The 21,195-nt window shown below is 32.3% G+C and overlaps 1 protein-coding gene across 2 annotated transcripts; it reads left to right on the top strand.

Moving 5' to 3' along the window:
• The first annotated feature begins 12,492 nt into the window (after positions 1–12,492).
• LOC141527423 (uncharacterized) lies at positions 12,493–19,959 on the top strand. Of its 2 annotated transcripts, none has more exons than XM_074242904.1 (3): positions 12,493–12,782; positions 12,860–12,916; positions 17,944–19,959. In XM_074242904.1, the coding sequence occupies exon 3, from the start codon at positions 18,031–18,033 to the stop codon at positions 19,390–19,392; it is 1,362 nt and encodes a 453-aa protein (XP_074099005.1). In that variant the 5' UTR covers positions 12,493–12,782; positions 12,860–12,916; positions 17,944–18,030; the 3' UTR covers positions 19,393–19,959. The 2 variants fall into 2 exon arrangements, with proteins under 2 accessions (XP_074099005.1, XP_074099006.1); XM_074242905.1 differs by having other exon boundaries at positions 12,776–12,796.
• Positions 19,960–21,195: the final 1,236 nt, after the last annotated feature.

Below are 21,195 nucleotides of genomic sequence, written 5' to 3'. Positions count from 1 at the left end.
GTAAAGGACCTACTATATCCATCGCGATTTTCTCAAATACTGTCCCAGGAGTATCTGTGATTAGCATGGGTTGTCGCGTTTTTACTCGAACCAATTTCTTTAGTTGGCATTCTAAACATTGCTGAATTCGTAATTGGATATCGGCTTTTAGATTTTCCCAAAAGTAATTTGCTCGTATCCTATTAAAGGTTTTGGAAACTCCCTTATGACCACCTATCGGGGACTTATGTGCTTCAAAAAAAATAAGATCGCGTTCTTCCCTAGGTACATATCGAATTGTTCCGAGACAAATAATGATTTTTATTGGTTCCAATCCATAAATATCGTGAATTACTGCAAGGATTTCCGCCCATGGGATATTCTCGATGTAATTCGAGAAGGCTATTGATAACAAGGTTATCCCTTTATCACGGGAAATCCCTTTTAATTTTACTAGGCATTTGGCGAGGTTGCACCTAGTTCGAATGACCGATCCTCCTTCGACACCGCAAATTACTAAACCGAAATAATTTTTATTCCCGTGTTTGCTAGAATGAATTTGTCCGATATCCATGAATCCTGATTTCGGTAATCTATTCTGAGTTTGTAAAGCTCGAGACCCTTCATCTATCGGCTGACCAGATTCATTTAGGAAATAAACTAAATTATCATCTCGGTGTTGAAAGAGATCTTTTACTACTATGATATTTGTTGCACGTTTTGGTTTGATATGTTGATCGAGATCGGCTACTATTGGATGGTCCGATTCACCAGAAGATGAACTACTATCTGAGTGAGTATCTTCATCGGGTTCAATGGCGTTGTTATCATCGAGATGTGTGTTAATAATCTCATGAGGTTTCGGGGACCTCCCTCGCATGGGGACTTCCCGATCGTTGATTTCGTCAACCTTTCCATCCAGGTTCCCGTGATTTTTCGAGGGCCTCCCTCTTTTCCGAGGGACTATACGAGTGTTTTCGCGACCTGTCGGATCTCCAATAGTCCGGTCAGAAATGTCTGGTATTTCTGTCGACCGATGAGAAGTGTTAGTTTGGGACTTCTCTTTTGCTAATTGTGCGCGAGTGACTACATTTACGTTTTCTACGGGATTTCTAGATAACGCGTCGGCATTTAAATTTATCTTACCCGGTTTGTAAACTATATCATAGTCGTACTCAGCTAAACGAAGACGCCATTTTAAGATTCGAGCGTTTCCATCTTTCGCGGATTTAAACCATACCAATGGTTTGTGATCGGTATATATTTTAAAATTCCTCATGTACACGTAGGGTCGAAAATGTTTGACTGCTTGAACGAATGCCAGAGCCTCTTTTTCGTACGTGTCGTAGCGCAATTCTGGTCCTCGGAGGACACGCGAATAATATGCGATGGGTCGATCTTTTCCCGCTTCACCCTGTGATAAAACTGCTCCGATTGCATAACCGGACGCGTCAGTTGTTATATTAAAGAGTTTATCAAAGTCGGGATACTGTAAAATGAGAGCTGTACATAAGGTATCTTTGAGTTGGTCAAATGCTTTTTGAGTAGCCCCGGTCCAAACGAATTCAGCTTCCTTTTCTAATAATTTTGTTAAAGGTTTCGCGATTGAAGAATATGATTTGATAAATCGCCGGTAATAACCTGTGAGGCCTAAAAATTCCCTAATATTTCTTTGGGTTTTAGGTACCGGGAAATTCTGGACGGATACTATTTTATTTGGATCAGGTTTTAATCCTTCATCACTAATTACATGACCCAAATAATTTACTTCCGGTCTCAGAAATTCATATTTATCGGGTTGTAGTTTGAAGTTAGCTTGTCTTAATCTCATCATTAACTCAGTGAATTTACGTTCGTGTTCGTTCAAATCGCGAGCGAAGATAATTATATCGTCCAAATATACAAACAAAGAGATACCCTGCAAACCCGTTAATACCGTGTCCATTAACCGCTGGAACGTAGCCGGAGCATTTTTTAATCCGAACGGCATTCAACGATACTCACAATGTCCCAAGGGTGTCGAGAAAGCAGTCTTTTGACAATCTCTCGCATCCATTTCTATTTGATTGTAACCAGAAGCTAAATCGAAGACAGAGAAATATTTAGACCCTCCCAGTTGATCCAATATGTCCGTAATGTTGGGTAAAGGGTACGCGTCAGTAATTGTTTCTTCATTTAACGGTCTAAAATTAATTACTACCCGCCACCTCTTGTTTCCCTGGGAATCTGTTTTTTTTTGGTACAATCCACACTGGACTATTATAAGGCGATTCAGAAGGTTGAATGATGCCTGAGTCTAATGATTCCTGTACGTATTTGTCTAGTTCAGTCTTTAAGGCTTGGGGAATTCGATATTGTTTTACGGTGATCGGTCTGTCGTTGTGCGTCGGTATTCTATGTCGAAAGTTTTTAGTAGAACTTAGAGGTTCTCCCGGTAAATAGAATCGATCCGCAAAATTTTTTATTAAACGTTCGACATGGAACGTTTATTAAACGTCCTTTTCCTCTTGGACCAGATAATCTAACCGTAGCAAGGATTTGACTTGTTCAAAACGTTCGTTGTTTTGGAATTCAGTCTGTATAGTATATATTCGCTTGGTGATGCCAAGGCTTTCATGCATGTCTATGGGGGTAGTTATTGGATCAACGATGGGATTTTCGTCTTCCTTAACCCTTTCTACCTCGCGGAGAGGTAAAGTAGGAATTCTTACTTGTACTTCCTCTTCGGTAGTGTTATAGATTTGTAAATAAACGCGACCGTTATTACTTGAAACTAAACAATTTCCTGCAAAAACACCCCTACAAATTTTTAGCTTAGGAATGTATCCTTCCTTTATTTCTGGATTCGATATATTTACAAAAAAGGTGGATTCACTCCGAGCTGGAATGTACATGACCCCATTTTCGACCCGATTGGGTTTCTTAAAGGGGTATTTACATTCACCGATTTGTAGTACACGGTCCTTGTAGTCAATCTTAGCCTCATGGGTAGAAAAATATTCCGAACCTATTAAACCTGCGTGGGGCATACCTAAGGTATCGGGGACTACATGCGCTATCGTGCTTTTACCGAAGAGTTTAATCTTAACACTTCCTAACGTTGTAATAGGAATGTTCGCGATCCCGTGTAATTCTATTTTATCTTGATTATGTATTAAACTAGAATTTTTAATATATTTAAGCTTAATTAAAGTGGGTGAAGCCCCTGAATCGAGCATCATAACGACGTCTCGACCGGATACCTTACCTATTACGGTATAGGGTAAGTTATCCGGGTCTAAATTAATATTAATTTTATTTATTCCGAATCGTCGAAAGTTACTTCCTGTGTCAGATTCACAGGTTGTGTCGGTCGATTGTTTCTCCCCCCGTCCCGTGGAAAAGAAGTTGTCGCTTGACTTTGTTTATTTAAAACGTTACATTCGCTAGTGTTGTGAGTGGAGGTTTTATGGAGAGAACAATACTTTTCCGACCTTTTCGTTACGTTCCCGTTTATCCCCGCGGTCTATTTTGGTAATGATTTCGCGTTGGGATTTCTATTGCAATATCTTGCGGAATGTCCTTTATTTCCGCATAATTGACATTCTACGTTTGCGTATTTATTTGGATTAGGGTTAAGTTGCGGGCAGGTCTTTGCTATGTGACCTGGCGTAAAACAAATTTGGCACGAAAGGTTTGTGCAGTTTTTCGCGAAGTGACCGGGTTTTCCGCATTTTCGACACGCTCCGTAAGTGTCACCGTCATTTGTTTTATTATTCTTGAAATTATTGTTGGTGTTTGTTTGTCTCGCGTTTGAATTTCCGGCAGTTGAATTATTAGCGACGAAATTAACGGGTCTATCGTTATTGAGATGTCTTTCGATTTTTTTTAATTCCTTTTTGTGTTCCTCGTTTGGATCGCGGTGCAATTCTTTTCGTACTTTTAATTTTTTTTCGATTTTCATCGCGTTAGTTAGAGCGTCTTCAACTGTGTTACAAACCGGCATACGCTGGTCGATTTCATTGACCAGATTTTGCATGAAACAGTTCGCGATAGAAGAATCGATTTTAGTCTTAAATTCTCCTAAAGCAGCAGCGGTCGCGTCAGGGTTTTCTGCTTTGTGACACTCCACGATTTCATGTCCTTTTCTACGCAACCGATTTACAAATTCTATTACCGGTTCGTTTTGTTTTTGATAAATACGACCCAACTCCCCTTGTAATTGAAAGAGTGATTTGTTGGGTATATAGATTTGCTTTAATTTGGTTGTTAGCTCTGTGATTGTTGCGGGTATTACTGAGTTCAAGGAAGTTTTTATTTTTGCGCTTAACTTTATTCCGTAAATTAGTTTGGTTAAATTTGCTTGAGCTCCATCAGGTAGGACAGACTTGGCTTCTTTACAACAATTTAGAAATTCTAAGAGTTCATTGGAATTACCGTCAAATTTAGGGACGAATGACAAGGCGTCGCCTAACGAGATATGTTGATTTGCAGGTAAAGCCATGTTGTCTTCTTCAAAATTTTCTTCGCGTAAAACCGGTATTAAAATCGCGTTCGCGACTGAGTTTAGATCTCGATTAGGAACGATAACTTTTATTTGATCCGCGGTTTGATTAATTAATTTTGTTTTGTTTTTAGAAGGCGAGTCTGTATCAGATTCGTCGGATGTGATTTCAGATGAAATCACTGATCTACCGACTCCTGAGTCTGTAGTACGGTCTACCTCCGATGGACTAGTAATTTGAAAACGCGGTTTCCTTGGTTTATCTACTAAACCTTGTGGAAAAGGGAGGTCACCGTGTTTTCTCAATGAATAAGATTTATTTTCGTCATTCGACATCTAATGTTTAGAAATAATTTTATCATTTGCAAGGTCTACGATAGGGCAATATACCAAAAATAAAACAATATTATTTGATCAGAGTTTCACAACCAATTATAATGAATTCTTAACGAGACTTTCAACTTGTTTAGAATTTAATCTATGTTAATTAGGGGTACCCAATTTTTACCTGAAATCCCTAATTGTCAGATTACCATTTTGAATGTACGCACCCGTATATTATTCCAGACAAAATCTCATGGGTCCCTGTTCGAGCGCCAATCGTTATGTCCAGGATTAGACCTGGCGAAATATATTTTTAGTCCAAGTCTTGCGACCTATAGACCGGGATCGTGAAATTGTGTTTGGAATGTAATAATGTTTAGATGGGTGGTTTTACTTTGCGTTGAATTTATTTTAACTATTGATTTACAAAATTCTAAGTTGAATTTATTTTTAAATATTGATTTACTAAATTCTAAGTTGAATTTATTTTTAAATATTGATTTACAAGATTCTAAGTTGAATTTATTTTCAAATATAAAAATAACTTAATTTGTTAACTGCTATAACTTACAATAAACCGATGATCCCTGTTGAGTTGACCTTGATTGGATACTGCTGTGGTTTTGTTAGGATACGGGATGTTCACTTGTCTCAAACTACCGAAGTCGTTATCTTTGTGCTGCTTCACGTTTTCCACGATATGCGGAGAAACAAAGTGTGCGGACACTTGAATGAAATCAGGGAAAAATGTATCGACTCGAATTGGAAATTGCTGATATTTTATTCGTAAAGAGTAAAAGAAGTGATTCCAATAAATTGAAATTTTAAATATTAGAACCTTAACAAAAATTAACAAAAAAATACTACATAAACGAAACCTGTAAGTCTATATTAAATCGATATTATTTTTTTCTCACCAAACAATATATTTATAATATAAAAAAAATACTCGGTTTGATGATTTTTGTAATAATATCTTTTTCTTCATTAGTTTATGAAAATTTTAGTTATTATAACACTCTGTTACCTTAAAAATGATTTTCTTTAATAAATTGAATAAAGACCAATCAAGTATATTAACTAAAATAACAAATCCAATTCTTTATTCTATTTCTGATGCTCTTATTTATTTACTATACAATCAGTATTGTGATTTTTTTTTTTTTATTAAAAAAAAAACATTTCAATAAATTATTCTTTTTATTGTTGATATATTTACATATTATTGGTTGACAAAACTAAAAATATTAAAAATAAAAAAATTATTGATTCGTTCTCGAATTACAGCTTTATCAGATCGATATCGTACTTTTACTTATAAAATTTTGAAAATAATGGTTTATAGTCATCTCCGTCACCTCTACAGCTTCTTTGACATAAAAATTAGTGAATTAATTCAATAGAAACAATAGTTCGAACGCACAATTAATATCTTCATTAATTTTTTTTTTTCATTTATTTTTCAGAATATTTAAGTAAAATTTTTAAATTGATCGAATCTAAAAATGTTTTAAATAGAAATGTATGATATATAATTCTTCAACGACAAAGTTATATTTTATGCGACTTACAAAATGTTTTACGTTCATAATCAATTATTTTTCATCATTATTATTTGCCTACGGATAAGAAACAAATCGTAAATAACTTCCATCATCAATTTTGTAACTCTTGGCTTGTATTAAAAAATCCAATACACAGTAACTTAGAATAGTTGTTCATTATTTGAAAAGGTTGATTTTTTATTTGTGTTAAAAACTACAAAAAAATTAATTTTTAATTTACCTCTATTTCTCAGAAATTTTTCTAAAAATACAATATATATATATATAAATCAGATCTTTATTATTTTTTAAATTTCATTTTTAATTATTTACCTAAGCGTCACAAAAAAATGTTGACTCTTTGGGAAATTTTGTTTAACAAGAATATAATTGTCAATTTAAATTAAACAAAATATCACCAAACAATTTTTTGTACCGCTTGGGTTAAAATGTTTTTTTTTTACCTTTTAAGTTTTTGTACCGACCGGTGCACGCGCAAGTGAAACAACTGATCAAACGTATTTTCACCTTCCAAATAAAATTAAATATATTATTGCTGCTCACCCTGGGAGATACATTTTATTTAATGAATTTACCGATTATATTGAAACTTTTAGAGGTTTAAGATGTTTGTAATAGTTTTCAAAATACTTGTGAAAAAAGGAACTCTTAATTATTTTTATTCATTATAACTTCTAAAATTTGCAAAGACAGCTTCAATATTGTGTCAAATTTTCCAAATGAAATTATAAATCGAATGTCATGTCATAGATAATTTTCGGTTGCGGCGAAAAAAATTTCACCCTATAAAGACTTGTTAACTTGACTGTATATATGCTGCTTTATTGGATAGAAAATTCTTGGGTGACTCGATATGGTATTCGCCCGGTGCACGTGGGCAGAGCAACAGCACTAATACTACTTTATTAACAGTGTGTAGTGTGTTGATGCATACTGATAGCGCCACCTAAAATAATGCTCAACGTTCTTTCATGATTAATGTACACACGTATACACACTCATTTTTGACTAGTATATGTGCGTGCACCCAGCCAATACTTTTGAAACTCGCGGTGGGGACAACAAAATCATAAGTTTGAAAGAAATATTCATCGGTACTGCTGTTACTATACAGCTGCATCAGTTTATCTGCGTTAGTGCATACAGTATAAGTGTTTAAATATTTCTTCAATTCGTTTTGTTTTTATAATTTTATTTGACATTATTCCCCTTTATCAAAAATGATTGTTATTCATTATATTTCGTAATAATAAAAAAAAAAAATATAATATTTTTTTAAACATATAAAAGCCATAAAGTGTACATATTATTTTCTGTTTTGAAAACGTTTGATATAACCTAAAATTGATATATAGTGTAATATATTATACGGTTAACTTTTATATACCTATTTGCGATCCACAACTATCCAACAACATGCGGCGAGGGCCCTATCAAAAATATTTAGATCGCTTCGGCAATTGTGTAATGCCTCGTTCAACGTAATATTTTAAAATGAAACAGCGTATTAGAACTGTAAGTAGCATTATTGTTTAAAAAAATAATTACAATTGATATATTATTAATATAATATGATGAGAATGCTTTGATGTAGAAACAGCAAATCAAAAAGATTTAAGAAAGATATCAATAAATTTTTGTGGGAAGCTTTCTTCTACAGAATTAAAAAATTTTACTACTTTAACTGTTTTTTGCTTGTTCTTCAAGAATCTTTAAAACTGGAACGTAAAAATTTACAGTGTTTATTTAGAACAGAATTATTGGGGCTATGGTGAAAATGATATAAAAAAAAAAAGAAGTAAGAATTCGCCCGATGAGGCACGGGGCACAGGTCTATACATACACTACCCCCATGCATATATTTCATACGCACGGGGTACGGGTACCAGCATGGATACAGTGTATGTATAGACCCGTGCCCCGTGCCTCATCGGGCGAATTCTCACATTCAAAAAAAAACTTGAGATATTTTCATTTTCGAGAAATTTATAATTTTTAAAAACTGTCAAGAATAGGGTTTGACGGAAAATATTTGGTTTAAACGTGTATTGTAATTTTCTTCTATTGATCTGAAAAGGTCCAATAATATTCAAAACAGCATTTTTATTTTTTTTTCAAAAATAAAAATTTTACATTTTTCTGAATAGTTAAGGGATTATTTACTTCGAATTGTTCATTTCAGTTTTAGTACAAAATATGACTATCATCAAATATCCTAAGAATCTTTTGGATGGCGTTTATTACTTTTTTTCGAAATATTAAAAAAAATCACATTGGCAATTAAAAAATTCATATTATATGAAAGAAACACTTATAAAATTAAAAAATCTTAAGATTAGTAAGAAGTGTTTAGTAGAAAAGTCAGAGCTTACAATTTTATATCGGTTATACACAAAAAACAAAGAATTCGGTTTTATAAATTTTATGATTTTTTTTTAAATATGTTCAGAAATTTAACTGCAATATTTAAATAAATAAAAAATACTATTGTGAAAAATAATTCTAAAAAGTTTTGAAAAATTGGTTGTGGAGGAAGCATTCTCGAAGATAATTTGAGCACAAAATTTATTGTTGAAAAAGTATTTAGAGTTCTGAAGTATTAAAAATTATATAAATTCGGCATAGTTCGAATGTTTGTCTTTTAGAAAAAGTTTTTGTTTTATAACGTTGAGTAAACTTAATAAAACTAATCTTGAATTCTTTTCTATTCATAAATGTTATAGTTTTCAATATATTCCCTAAATAATTTGAAAGTAGGCTAAAATAGTTATATTTTTAACATTACCCAGCTTTTAAAGAAAATATTAAAAATTTAATTTCTCTAGTAGAATTTTATTTTATGGTAAAAGAAAGCTTTTGACATTTGAATTGAAATTAAATTATGCATACATTATTAAAGAAGATAAATTTAAATTTTGAAATTTATTAAAATGTTAAATTTTTACGTATTACAGCAGGATAACGAAGAAATAGAAAATTCTTCAGTCGCTGATGGTAACAATTGTGACAGTCACAGTTCAAAATATCTTTCAGACAATATTGATGATAACCAACAATTACACTAGTCACAAAAATTAAGGGATATAAAAAAAATTCCAAATTTTTTGGTGATTTTCAGCGAGCTGTAACTCCGGGGAAAATGATCGCACAGAAAAAAAAAAAAAGCAAATTGTAGCTCCAAGTGTCTAGTTTTTAGATATGACCATGAAAATTTTTTGTCATCGTCAGGTCTGGAGAAATCCTAAGAAAACTACTGAAAAAAAATTTTTCGAAATTTTTTTTCGTCTTAAAAAAGGTCTACGGGCTTCAAAAAATTTTTTTCGATTGTTTCGTTTAAAAGCTCTTCTAGTAAATTTAATACCCTTTAATTTGACGTAATCAAAAAGCCTGTACGATAATTTGCCGCAGAGTTATCGTCAATCAAAGCAAAAAGGTTTTTTTTGACTTTGGAAATCAATAACTCTGGAAATAATGACCGTATAGGAAATCGAAGGAGGGTTTTGAAAACTACACAATATTCTCTATAAGAAAACGTAAACCGCTTTTGAAGAAAAAATTTTTTTTGAATTGAAAACTCGGACTGAAAAAAAGACAAAAATTCGCATAATTAAGGATATTTGGATAACTTGGTATAACTTTGGATAAAATGGATGAACGAAAGATATCGTTGGTAACTTTTTATCTTCAAAGTGTCCCCTAAAATCCCTAAGAAATTCAAAGCGCTGCGATTTTTTGTTCATAGTGCCCAGAAGCTTCAAATTCTGTGTTTTCGCAAAAATCACCATTATGAGCAATTTTGTGATTTTTATTCATTTTTCCATTGAAAAAAATTTTTTTTTTCAAAATTCTTTATTTTTTCGATCAAAGAGATTGATTTTTCAAGAAATTTGAAAAAAAAAAAAATTTCAATTTTTTTCGAAAATTTTTTTATCAAAAATTTTTTTTTAATTTTTTTTTTTATCGTCTTCAGAATGCTTCACTATTGTCAAAAAAATTAACTCAATTTTTTCTGTCCGCTACAACTGCCTTAGTTTTAAATCTCATTTTAAAAATTCAATAAAAACAAATTGATATACCCCCGCGGAGTTCGGCTTTTCCTCACACAAAACTTGAATTTTACGTTTTCTTTTTAGCCTAAATTCCTTACGTGAATTTTATGTAAGCTTTTCTTTGATAAGCACCTTTTGATATGCCTCGTCGACATTTAGCTGCCACAGATGTGGCTCGCATTGTTACCCTCCTTCAAGAGGGCTACAGTCAGGTGGAAGTAGCAGCTTCTATGGGAGTGAGCCAGTCCGTTATCAGTCGGGCCTATGCCCGATTTAACGCGACTCAAAGTTACGATCGTCGTCCGGGTCAAGGTAGACTACGAATCACTACCGAGCGTGATGATCGAGCTATCATTCGAGAAGCTCGTCGAAACCCTACTGCGCATGCCCACACGATCGCTCATCAATGTCGCAATCGTCGACAACGTCCTCCCCAACAACACATATCGGCATCGACGGTTCGAAATCGCTTTCGAGAGCAAGGACTACGCGCTAGACGCGCAAATCGCGTGCCTATGCTCACTCCACGACATCGCCGAGCCCGATTGGCCTATGCTCATGATCATCACCATTGAGGTCGTAGACAGTGGACCAGTGTATTATGGACTGACGAATCTCGATTTTGTCTTCATGGCAGTGATAGACGATCTCTCGTTTGGCGCCGTCGTGGAGAACGAGATCGGGATGGTTTTACGAGACCAGTTACAGCTTTCAATGGTGGATCAGTCATGGTGTAGGCAGGCGTGTCCTTCAATACCAGAACCCCGTTGGTCATCGTTCGAGGGACGTTGACTGCCGATAGGTACGTCGACGAAATTCTGGAGCCACACGTCCTGCCTATGCGCACACGCATGGGGGCAAGACGGTTCATTTTGATGCAGGATAATGCTCGTCCTCACACTGCAGTTCGTACGCGAACTTTTCTCCGCGCCAACAACGTAACAACGCTTAATCATCCAGCGATGAGTCCTGATTTGAACCCAATTGAGCATGTTTGGGACATGCTTGGGCGTCGATTGCGGCGAGACTATCCTCATGCAACTGCACAATCTTCATCAGTTGACTCAAGCATTGTTACGTTGTTGGCAAGGAATTTCGCAACGTGATATTCGACGATGCATCAACATGCAAGAGCGTTTACGAGCTGTGATTCGGAACAGAGGTGGCAATACACGGTACTGAGCAGTTACTGCCGTGCGTACAGAGGTCATTCGGCAGCTGCAAACAGACAAACACGCAGACAAAGACACACACACACACACACGTGTGTGTGTGTGTGTGTGTGTGTGAGAAGCATAAATCCGACCGAGCAACCTCCACGTGGTACGCTTTGGGTAACGCTAATGCCGGCGGTAAAACAACAGTCGAAAAAATTGAGAAAATTTCGAAAAAATTTTCGAAAAAATTGAAATTTTTTTTTCAAATTTCTTGAAAAATCAATCTCTTTGATCGAAAAATAAAGAATTTTGAAAAAAATTTTTTCAATGGAAAAATGAATAAAAATCACAAAATTGCTCATAATGGTGATTTTTGCGAAAACACAGAATTTGAAGCTTCTGGGCACTATGAACAAAAAATCGCAGCGCTTTGAATTTCTTAGAGATTTTAGGGGACACTTTGAAGTTAAAAATTACCAACGATATCCTTCGTTCATCCATTTTATCCAAAGTTATACCAAGTTATCCAAATATCCTTAATTATGCGAATTTTTGTCTTTTTTCAGTCCGAGTTTTCAATTCAAAAAAATTTTTTCTTCAAAAGCGGTTTACGTTTTCTTATAGAGAATATTGTGTAGTTTTCAAAACCCTCCTTCGATTTCCTATACGGTCATTATTTCCAGAGTTATTGATTTCCAAAGTCAAAAAAACTTTTTGCTTTGATTGACGATAACTCCGCGGCAAATTATCGTACAGGCTTTTGATTACGTCAAATTAAAGGGTATTAAATTTACTAAAAGAGCTTTTAAACGAAACAATCGAAAAATTTTTTTGAAGCCCGTAGACCTTTTTTAAGACGAAAAAAAATTTCGAAAAATTTTTTTTCAGTAGTTTTCTTAGGATTTCTCCAGACCTGACGATGACAAAAAATTTTCATGGTCATATCTAAAAACTAGACACTTGGAGCTACAATTTGCTTTTTTTTTTTTTCTGTGCGATCATTTTCCTCGGAGTTACAGCTCGCTGAAAATCACCAAAAAATTTGGAATTTTTTTTATATCCCTTAATTTTTGTGACTAGTGTATATACTGAACAACATGTTGAAATTAGTGATATAAATTCGAGCAATGATAATGAAAATCGCAAGGTCAAGGAAAATTATTTAAATTCGTGGCTCCATGAAGAATATAATCAAAAAAGTGAAGATCATGAAGCTTGGTTTGACGTAATTATGTTTAAGTATGATTTTAAAAAATTAAATTCGGAAATCTATTTTTTAACTAAATGTAAATTTTTTTTTAGGCTGAAATCTTGGATGAACCTTTTGATGACCCTTCTTCCAATGATCTGCATGATAAGGTATTTAAGAGTAATAGAATTAATAATAAATAAATATCAGATTTACGAGCCTGGAAAAATAATAGAAAAAAATTTATAATACTATCAGTAGCAAAATAATATGAAAAAATTGATAAATCATTTAGTTTATACAACAAATGTATCTGCTATTAACATTTTTTTATAATGATAACTCAACATCACACCAAAAAAGTAAGGAAATTTTTTTTTCTGTTTTAATAAATTTACAAATATGAAGAATGAATAAAAATAGCAGTACATTTCTATGAACTTTTTTCAGACTTGGTACATGCCTACGTTTAACGAAATATTGCGAAAAAAAATTTTTCTATCAAATTAATAAGCTTAAAGTAAAAGACCCAGTTATTGATACCGGCCTAGTTATTGACACTTGCAATTAAATTTTAATAAATAAAAACAGATCAACTCTAATACATTAATTAATATAATTTTTGAATTTTTAACTTTAAGATAATTGGTTTTTTGAAAACATTTCATTTTTTTAATTAGAACAAAATTGCAAGTGTCAAACAACTAGACCAGTGTCAATAACTGGATCTTTCATTTTATATACAAAAAAAAAAATACTAAAACACAAAAAAACTGATAACAAAGCCTTTTAACAATCCTACAGACTTAAAAAAATTATAGTATAACGAAAGTAAAATAAAAAACATAAAATAAATTTTTATAACCACAATTGTAACGCTTGGATGGATTTCTTGATACTCGGATCATTTTTTTATTTAAATTATTTTGTTGGAATCAAGTGAAGAAAAATATTTTATAATTTCTAATCCGAAAGATAAATTAATTATTGAAATATTTATTGAAAAAACGTAAAAAAACTATTTTTTAGTTAGTATCAATGAATAAAAAAAAACTAAACAACTTGCAGAAATATGTTTATTCTTGCACTGAATTTGTTCTATTTATTAACTCCAAGCTATTTTCGAATAAAAAGAAATTTTAATAAATAATCTTAAAGAAGACTGTGGTATATTTAAAAAAATTTTACCGCATACTTTAAACACCCTTAATAAGAACCAGTTAAATTCAAATTATTTCGCTTACTAACATTTTTTGTCTGCCTTTTACGTATCTTTGTGTTTAATACTCGTTTGAAAAGAGTATATATTGTACTTTCAATGATTGTAATTGGCTGTTTCTTCGTTGAAAAAAAATTATATAAATCATTTGCTTATTGATAGGAAGGAAAAGTGTTAACATAAATATATATATATATATATATATATATATATATATATATATATATATATATATATATATATATATATATATATATATATTAAGGTGTTCGTTATTTCCCAAGGTGATTTTTTTTCGCGATCGCCCCCTACATTTTTAGTTCTTGACCTAAAAGAAAATATCTAACATGAATAAACTCTTAATTATCAATTTAAACCGTGCCTAAATCGAGTTACATTTCCCATTTAAATAACATGAGAATTTGGAACTATTTATTATTAATTTTTTTACTTCGAAAAAAATCCCACTGCAACTATGATCAATGCATGTTCTGATGGAAAATTGAATGCTTTAAAAAAAAGTTCTCTTATAATTTTTCGATAAAATCATTCCTTTAAAAGTTATTTATGGTTTAAGTTGTGTTTACAGTTATTATCATAGTTTTTCAGTCTTGCTATAAAGTTTCATGTGTTATAATCATTTATTGCATCCATGAATGTTCAAAAATTTTTTTTAAGAAGATTAATATTTACAATAACGTTAATTATACAATGTATAGAATACATTCTTAATAATATTGCCGCTTATTTGTAGTTTTTCTGTCTCTATTCACATTTATTTGTTAAGCAATTTTTAGTCGCACTATTAGAATGCCGATGAAATCAAATTCTACAAACCAGGTGCATTTCACCATGCACGCTGAATGTCAAAACCGATTTATTCGTTTACAAAATATATTTTTCGGAATATTTTTGAGTTAGATCTTGAAACGCAACAAAATCTTTTGGATATTTGTTCATTCATAGTATTTACTTATGTGTCATTTTGGTTTGTCGCTCTTTTTGCAGCATCAGCTCCATATCAAGATTTAAATTATGTAAAGATAAGAAAATTTCTGAGGCAGTATTGCACAAATTCAAAAACCATCTGCGGTATTTAAATGGTGAAAAAGCTGCTTTGGCTTTTTTTGATCCAAGTACATCACTTCACGTAAAACGTAAAATGATTAAGGTAGTTGTTGCATGATAGGCATTTGAACAGAAAATGATGCAATTTTTTTTATTGAAAGATAAATATATTAATAATTCACTATCAAAATTTCAGATTAATCGACCGCACTGTTTTTTAGTAATTAATTCTTTAAATTGCATCTTTTACACATAGAGATATAGAGAGATGGTAAAGTTAGTGTGAAATCTTCCGTACCACTCGAGTGGGCCAAATAATGTCATGCTAACTTTACCATTTCTCTATACGAGCAAGATCACGTCAAGTGGACCCCTCCATTTTCCACTTGATCACAAAAATTAAGTTTATGTATTTTTTCTATAAGTACATACCATGATAAAATAATCCCCCAAACTATTTTTAGAAATTTCGATTTTAACAATAGTTTTTTTTACAATGAAAATTTTAGGTACTTTTAATTAAAAAATGGATTGTAAATCAACCGTTAAAGTTAAATTGATGGGACTTAGAGGATTTATTTTTAAAATGTATATATTTTACGAAAATAATAACTAAAAATTATTTGTTTATTATCATATTGTTAATTAACTTTTAAGTTAACAAATGAAAATTTCATTGACTTCTCGGTGAAAAAATGAAGTTTTTTTTTTATCCGTTACATGCGTTATTCATTAAAATTTAAGATTTCAGAAAAAAATTTCACTGCTCGTGATTAGTTTAAACAACATGAATTTATTTATCACAGCGCGCCGAGCGCCAGGCGCTGTCAAAATACCGCGCCGCCGAGCGTCAGACTACATTTCAGCTTCGATTAATTATAATTGAAAGTAACAATTATATTTATATTTAAAAATAACAAATTTTATTATTATTATTATCCTGTTATTGTTATTATTAAACAAATTTTATTCGTGTAAAAATTTCAAATGGAAAATGGGGGGGTCCAGTTGACGTGATCTTGCTCATACCTCTACGTGTAAAAGATGCAATTTCGAAAATTAATTACTTAACAACGGTGAGATAAATATATATCTGAAATTTTTATGGTGAATTTTATTATTAATATATTTCTCTCAATAAGAAAATTTTATAATTTTCTTGAAGTATGCCTTGCAGTATCCAACAACTTTAAAGCATTAACGTGCAATAAAAATTTCGATTTTGATTCCCCCTAAACGCTATATAGTAAATTTAAATAATGAAATTATCAATTAAAAAAAAAGATATTGATTTTCTTATTAAATAAATTAATTGTTATTAATTCGACTTCAATAAAATTTTTTGTTCAATTCAACATAAATGAAAAATTGCTAAAGATTAACTTTGAGACATAAGCCATCAATAATGATTGTTTGGAAGAATTAGACATCTTTAATAATCTACAATTATTAAAGATGTAGCCGAAAGAGCGCTTCGATTAACTCAAGAAAACATCAACATTCTAACTCATAAAAAAGAAAAAAACACAATTTAGTGCAAATTATTCATGAAAAGAAAAAAACTTATAATGCAACTAAAAATTGCTTAACAAATAAACGATAATAGAGACAGAAAAACTACTAATGAGCGGCAATATTATTAAGAATGCCTTTAATACATTGTATTATTAACGTTACTGTAACTATTCATCTTTTCAATAAAATTTTTTTAAAATTTACGGATGAAATAAATGATTATAACACATGAAGCTTAATAGCAAGACTGAAAAACCATGATAATAAGTGTGAACACAAATTAAACCACAAATAACTTTTAAAGGAATGATTTTATCGAAAAATTGTAAGAGAATTTTGTTTTAAAGCATTCAATTTCTCATCAGAATATGCATCGATCATAGTCGTAGTGGCATTTATTTCGAAATAAAAAAATTAATAGGAAAAGTTCCAAATTCCCATGTTATTTAAATGGGAAATGTAACTCGATTTAGGCACGGTTTAAATTGGTAATTAAGAGCTTATTCATGTAAGATATTTTTTTTTAAGTCAAGAAGTAAAAATCCAGGGGGCGGCCGCGAAAAAAAAATCAACTTGGAAAATAACGGACACCCTAATATCCGAAGAAAAACAGTTTCACTGTAAAAAAATTGCGCCAAGTCTACGTTCATAAGACTATTAAGAAAAAAAAAAATTTTATTTCTTTACAAAAAGATATAAAATAAAAAATTAAAAAATCCCAGTAACCGATATGGTTGTATAAGATTTTCGAAAATTAAAAAAAATTTTTTTGTAAATTTAAAAATTAAAAGAAACAATTTTGGAACGTATTTAGTGTGCGTAGTTACGAAATATTTCACTTTTTATGAAATTCCTAAAATGTATCTACTAGGACACTTAAAAACAATTCAAGTACACAATAACGCACATTATATCATTAATATAGCATCGTTATATTATTTAGTCTCTGGCCGTCCGCTTTTTACATAAGAAAAAAGTTAAAATCTAAAAATCTGGGTCGCTATAGTTTGTGCTGATTGTTTTTAATAATTTTAAATAGAAATTATAAAGCTAATTGATAATAATCAAGTAATAACCGTAATAAAAAGCATGAACTATTATTATAAGATATCATATAAAAAAAAAATCAAATTATATTTGAAAAAAAACTTGTAACCTCAAAAAACCGTTCTGCTTACGGTATATACACACTCGGTAGTCTGGCTTGAGAACGGAACTTGGTGCCAGATTCTACCGAATCTGTTGATATATACATAGTTTTTTTCTTTTTTAACTGATTTCTACATCATTAACACTTCGTAATCGTTAATGAAAATAATCCGTTTACTTTTTTGATATTTGTAATACCAGATGTCTATGCCACTAAAAATTGCTACGATATTTTTGTTTTTTCAGAATCAAAGTAATGAACAGTATACTGAAGAATTTTACAATCAATCGCTATGTAAATGTACATCAATTACAAGAGGTGAAGCGTTATTAATGACATTGCTGTTGGGAGCTCAGCAATCTTTACCCTGGACGACAATAACAACAATATTGTCTCTGATTAACACTTTATTCGGTAATAAAGTGGTTCCGGATTCAAAGTATCAACTTTTTAAAACATTACAGCTTAATGATAAAATGATTTCGTATCATATGTTTTGTAATGACTGTTTGTTATATATCGGTACCCAAAAGGATTCAAATTTTAAAGACTTGAAGTGTGCAACATGTGGAATTGAGGATAATCGATCAAATATTTCGTTCTTTATAACTTTAGACATGGAAACACAACTTAAGAAAATCTTACAAGACAAAGAAGTACAAGAAGCACTACGCGACCGTTTTGAAGGGAAAACGAAAAAATTGGACAATAATGTTATAGAAGACATTACTGACGGAGAAATTTACAAGAAATTGTCGACCAAAAATAATCCATTGTCTGATAATTTTAATTTAACATATACCATTAATACAGACGGATGCCAGGCGTCAAAATCTAGCAAAATATCAACCTGGCCCATATATGTCATCATAAATGAATTACCATCAAAATTGCAGACGAAGCATATGGTTATGTGTGGTCTGTGGATTAATGATAAAGAACCAAATATGCAAACATTTTTGAAACCATTTGTTGATGAAGCAAACAAATTATTCGATGAAGGTTTTCAATGGAAATATAGAGATAGTATAGTTGTCAGCAAATTCATCCCAGTCTGCTCTGTTGTTGACTCAGTAGCGAGATGTAAGCTACTAAATATGAAAAAGTTTAATGGTTTATACGGGTGTACGTTTTGTGAGCACCCCACGGAATCTGTTGATGGATATAGGAAGTATACATTATCTACAACAATTCCTCCAGATCGTACGGATGCGTCAATCAAAAGAAACATGGAACTCACAGGTCAAAGTGAATATGGGAAAAGTGTCATGGGTGTCTGGGGATCCTCACAACTGATGAATTTAAAATATTTTGATTTAGTTGATGGCATGTCTCCAGACTACATGCACGCTTTTTTACTAGGTGCCGTGAAGCAGCACACAGATATATTATTGACATCTTTCGGTAAAGAGTATTACGTGGGCAATCCAAATCAGCTAAGTGTTATAAATGAGAGAATACTGAAATTTAAACATCCAACCTGCATAACCCGGTCTCCAAGAATCATAACCGATAGAGAAATTTGGAAAGCTTCCGAGTGGCGATCGTGGCTGCTTTTTTATTCTCTGATTTGCCTCGAGGGATTATTGCCTAAAAAATATTTGGAACATTTAGCTATGTTAGTGGAAGCATTAAATATTATGCTTTCGGAAAAGATAGAAAAAAAAATCTGTCCGTGGCTGGTTTTTTATTAATTAAATATTTAGTTTTATATCAGGAATATTTTGGTAAAAGTGCTATGACGTATAACATGCATCTACTGTTACACATGGAAAAAAGTATTTTAAATCTAGGACCACTGAGGTGTCATAATGCCTTCTGTTTCGAAAATGAGAACCATTTTGTCTTAAAAATGGAAAAAAGTCCATCTAATCTTGAAATTCAGGTAGCAAGGAGATATATTTTTGAAAAATCGTTACCATCGTTGGGTGATAAAATAAAGAAAAGTGACCGATTTACAATTTTCTGTGAAAAAAACATTACGGGACGACTAAAAAAAACATTTCAGGTAAACGGGTGTACGTTAATAGGTAAAGGCAAAAATTATAATTTAAATATAAAAGAACAAGAGCTTGTAAATTCATCGGAAAAGTGTCTATCATTTAACAGATTTATTTCTAATGGTTATCGTTATACCTCTGAAAAATACCGGTTGTGTGAGAAAATAAATGATTTTATTATAGAATTGAAAGACGGAAATTGTGGTAAAATAAAAAATATTTGCTACTGTCGAACTGGGGATGCAGAGAAAAAAATTTATATTTTCTATGAACAGATAAAAATAGACAACAAATTTTTCTTTCAAACAAAAAATGTGACAGTTCACAATATCAAAAAATGTTATTTTACTGATAAGTTATGTGTATGTAAGCCAGAGATGATAAAGCAGTCGTGTATATTGATTAAAGTGCAGGAGCAACATTATATTATAAAAATACCAAAAGGTTGTTTCGGTGATTAAATATATACATATATATATATATATATATATATATATATATATATATATATATATATATATATATATATATATATATATATATTGTGACGTGGGAAATTTTCCCCACTAACAATTTCACATTAGATGTGTTTCTTTTCTTTTTTTTTCTTCCTTCGTTTCAAGTATTATCTAGTTTAGTTGGTCAAGCTGATGGAAGGCGGAGATTCGACGCGCCTGTGTCGCCCAAGAGTTGCCGGCCAGAATGCGAAGCTCGAGGTAACAATAAGCCGAACCGCGCCAAATTATAACGTAATTTACTAGGCAAGTTACTAGGTAATTAAGAGAGTGTGAGAGAGAGAGAGTGAATGAGACACGCGACCGGGCGAATCCTCAGTTCAGTTCGCAACCAACGACCCGGGAGACCTCTGGAAGTAACAACGATCGACGAGGGAAACCCGGCATCGGAATTGACCAATGGCAGGACGTGAATCACCGGGAGCACACCAGGGCTCCACCTGAACACCGGAAGGAGTACTAAATTGAGTATCGACCAACCATCGACGATGGAAATTTATCCAACGACTGCTGATTGGACGCGCAGCGTGGTAGCTGTGCTAGCGAAAAACGACATGTTGCTGAAAAAAAAAAAAAAAAAACGAAAAATTCCGGCAATTCTGAGCCGGCCACCGACACGATTGTTGAACCTTTTTTTTTGTGTTTGTCACGCTACGAATAAATTAACCGATTGTCTTAATAAGTTTTCTACGCTAATTCAGCCGCTCCTTGGCGAATTAATTAATTGTACGAGTTTGTTTTATTTGTGAGCCGATCGAACCGAGGTTAGAACTTCCCTCGGGAGTTATTTTATTTGTCAATCGACAAAGGTCGAGAATTCAACGTACGTTTTGGTCCTTTTCCAACCCCGGAATTTCCGAGACGCCATCGCCGAGAATCTTCAGCCGCCGTCAGCCCGCCGTCACCTTCTGCCTGGAGTCACACCTTCACCGAGAACTCTATTGAACTGGGGTAAGTGCGGTCGCAGTTATTGATACACCTG

The sequence above is a fragment of the Cotesia typhae genome, unplaced genomic scaffold (assembly GCF_013202065.1).
Source record: "Cotesia typhae breed Kobodo isofemale line unplaced genomic scaffold, CoteBio_Ctyphae contig_4, whole genome shotgun sequence".
In the NCBI taxonomy this organism is placed as follows: domain Eukaryota; kingdom Metazoa; phylum Arthropoda; class Insecta; order Hymenoptera; family Braconidae; genus Cotesia; species Cotesia typhae.
The sequence above is the reverse complement of the archived record's forward strand: the minus strand, read 5'-3'. Positions and strand labels throughout refer to the sequence as shown.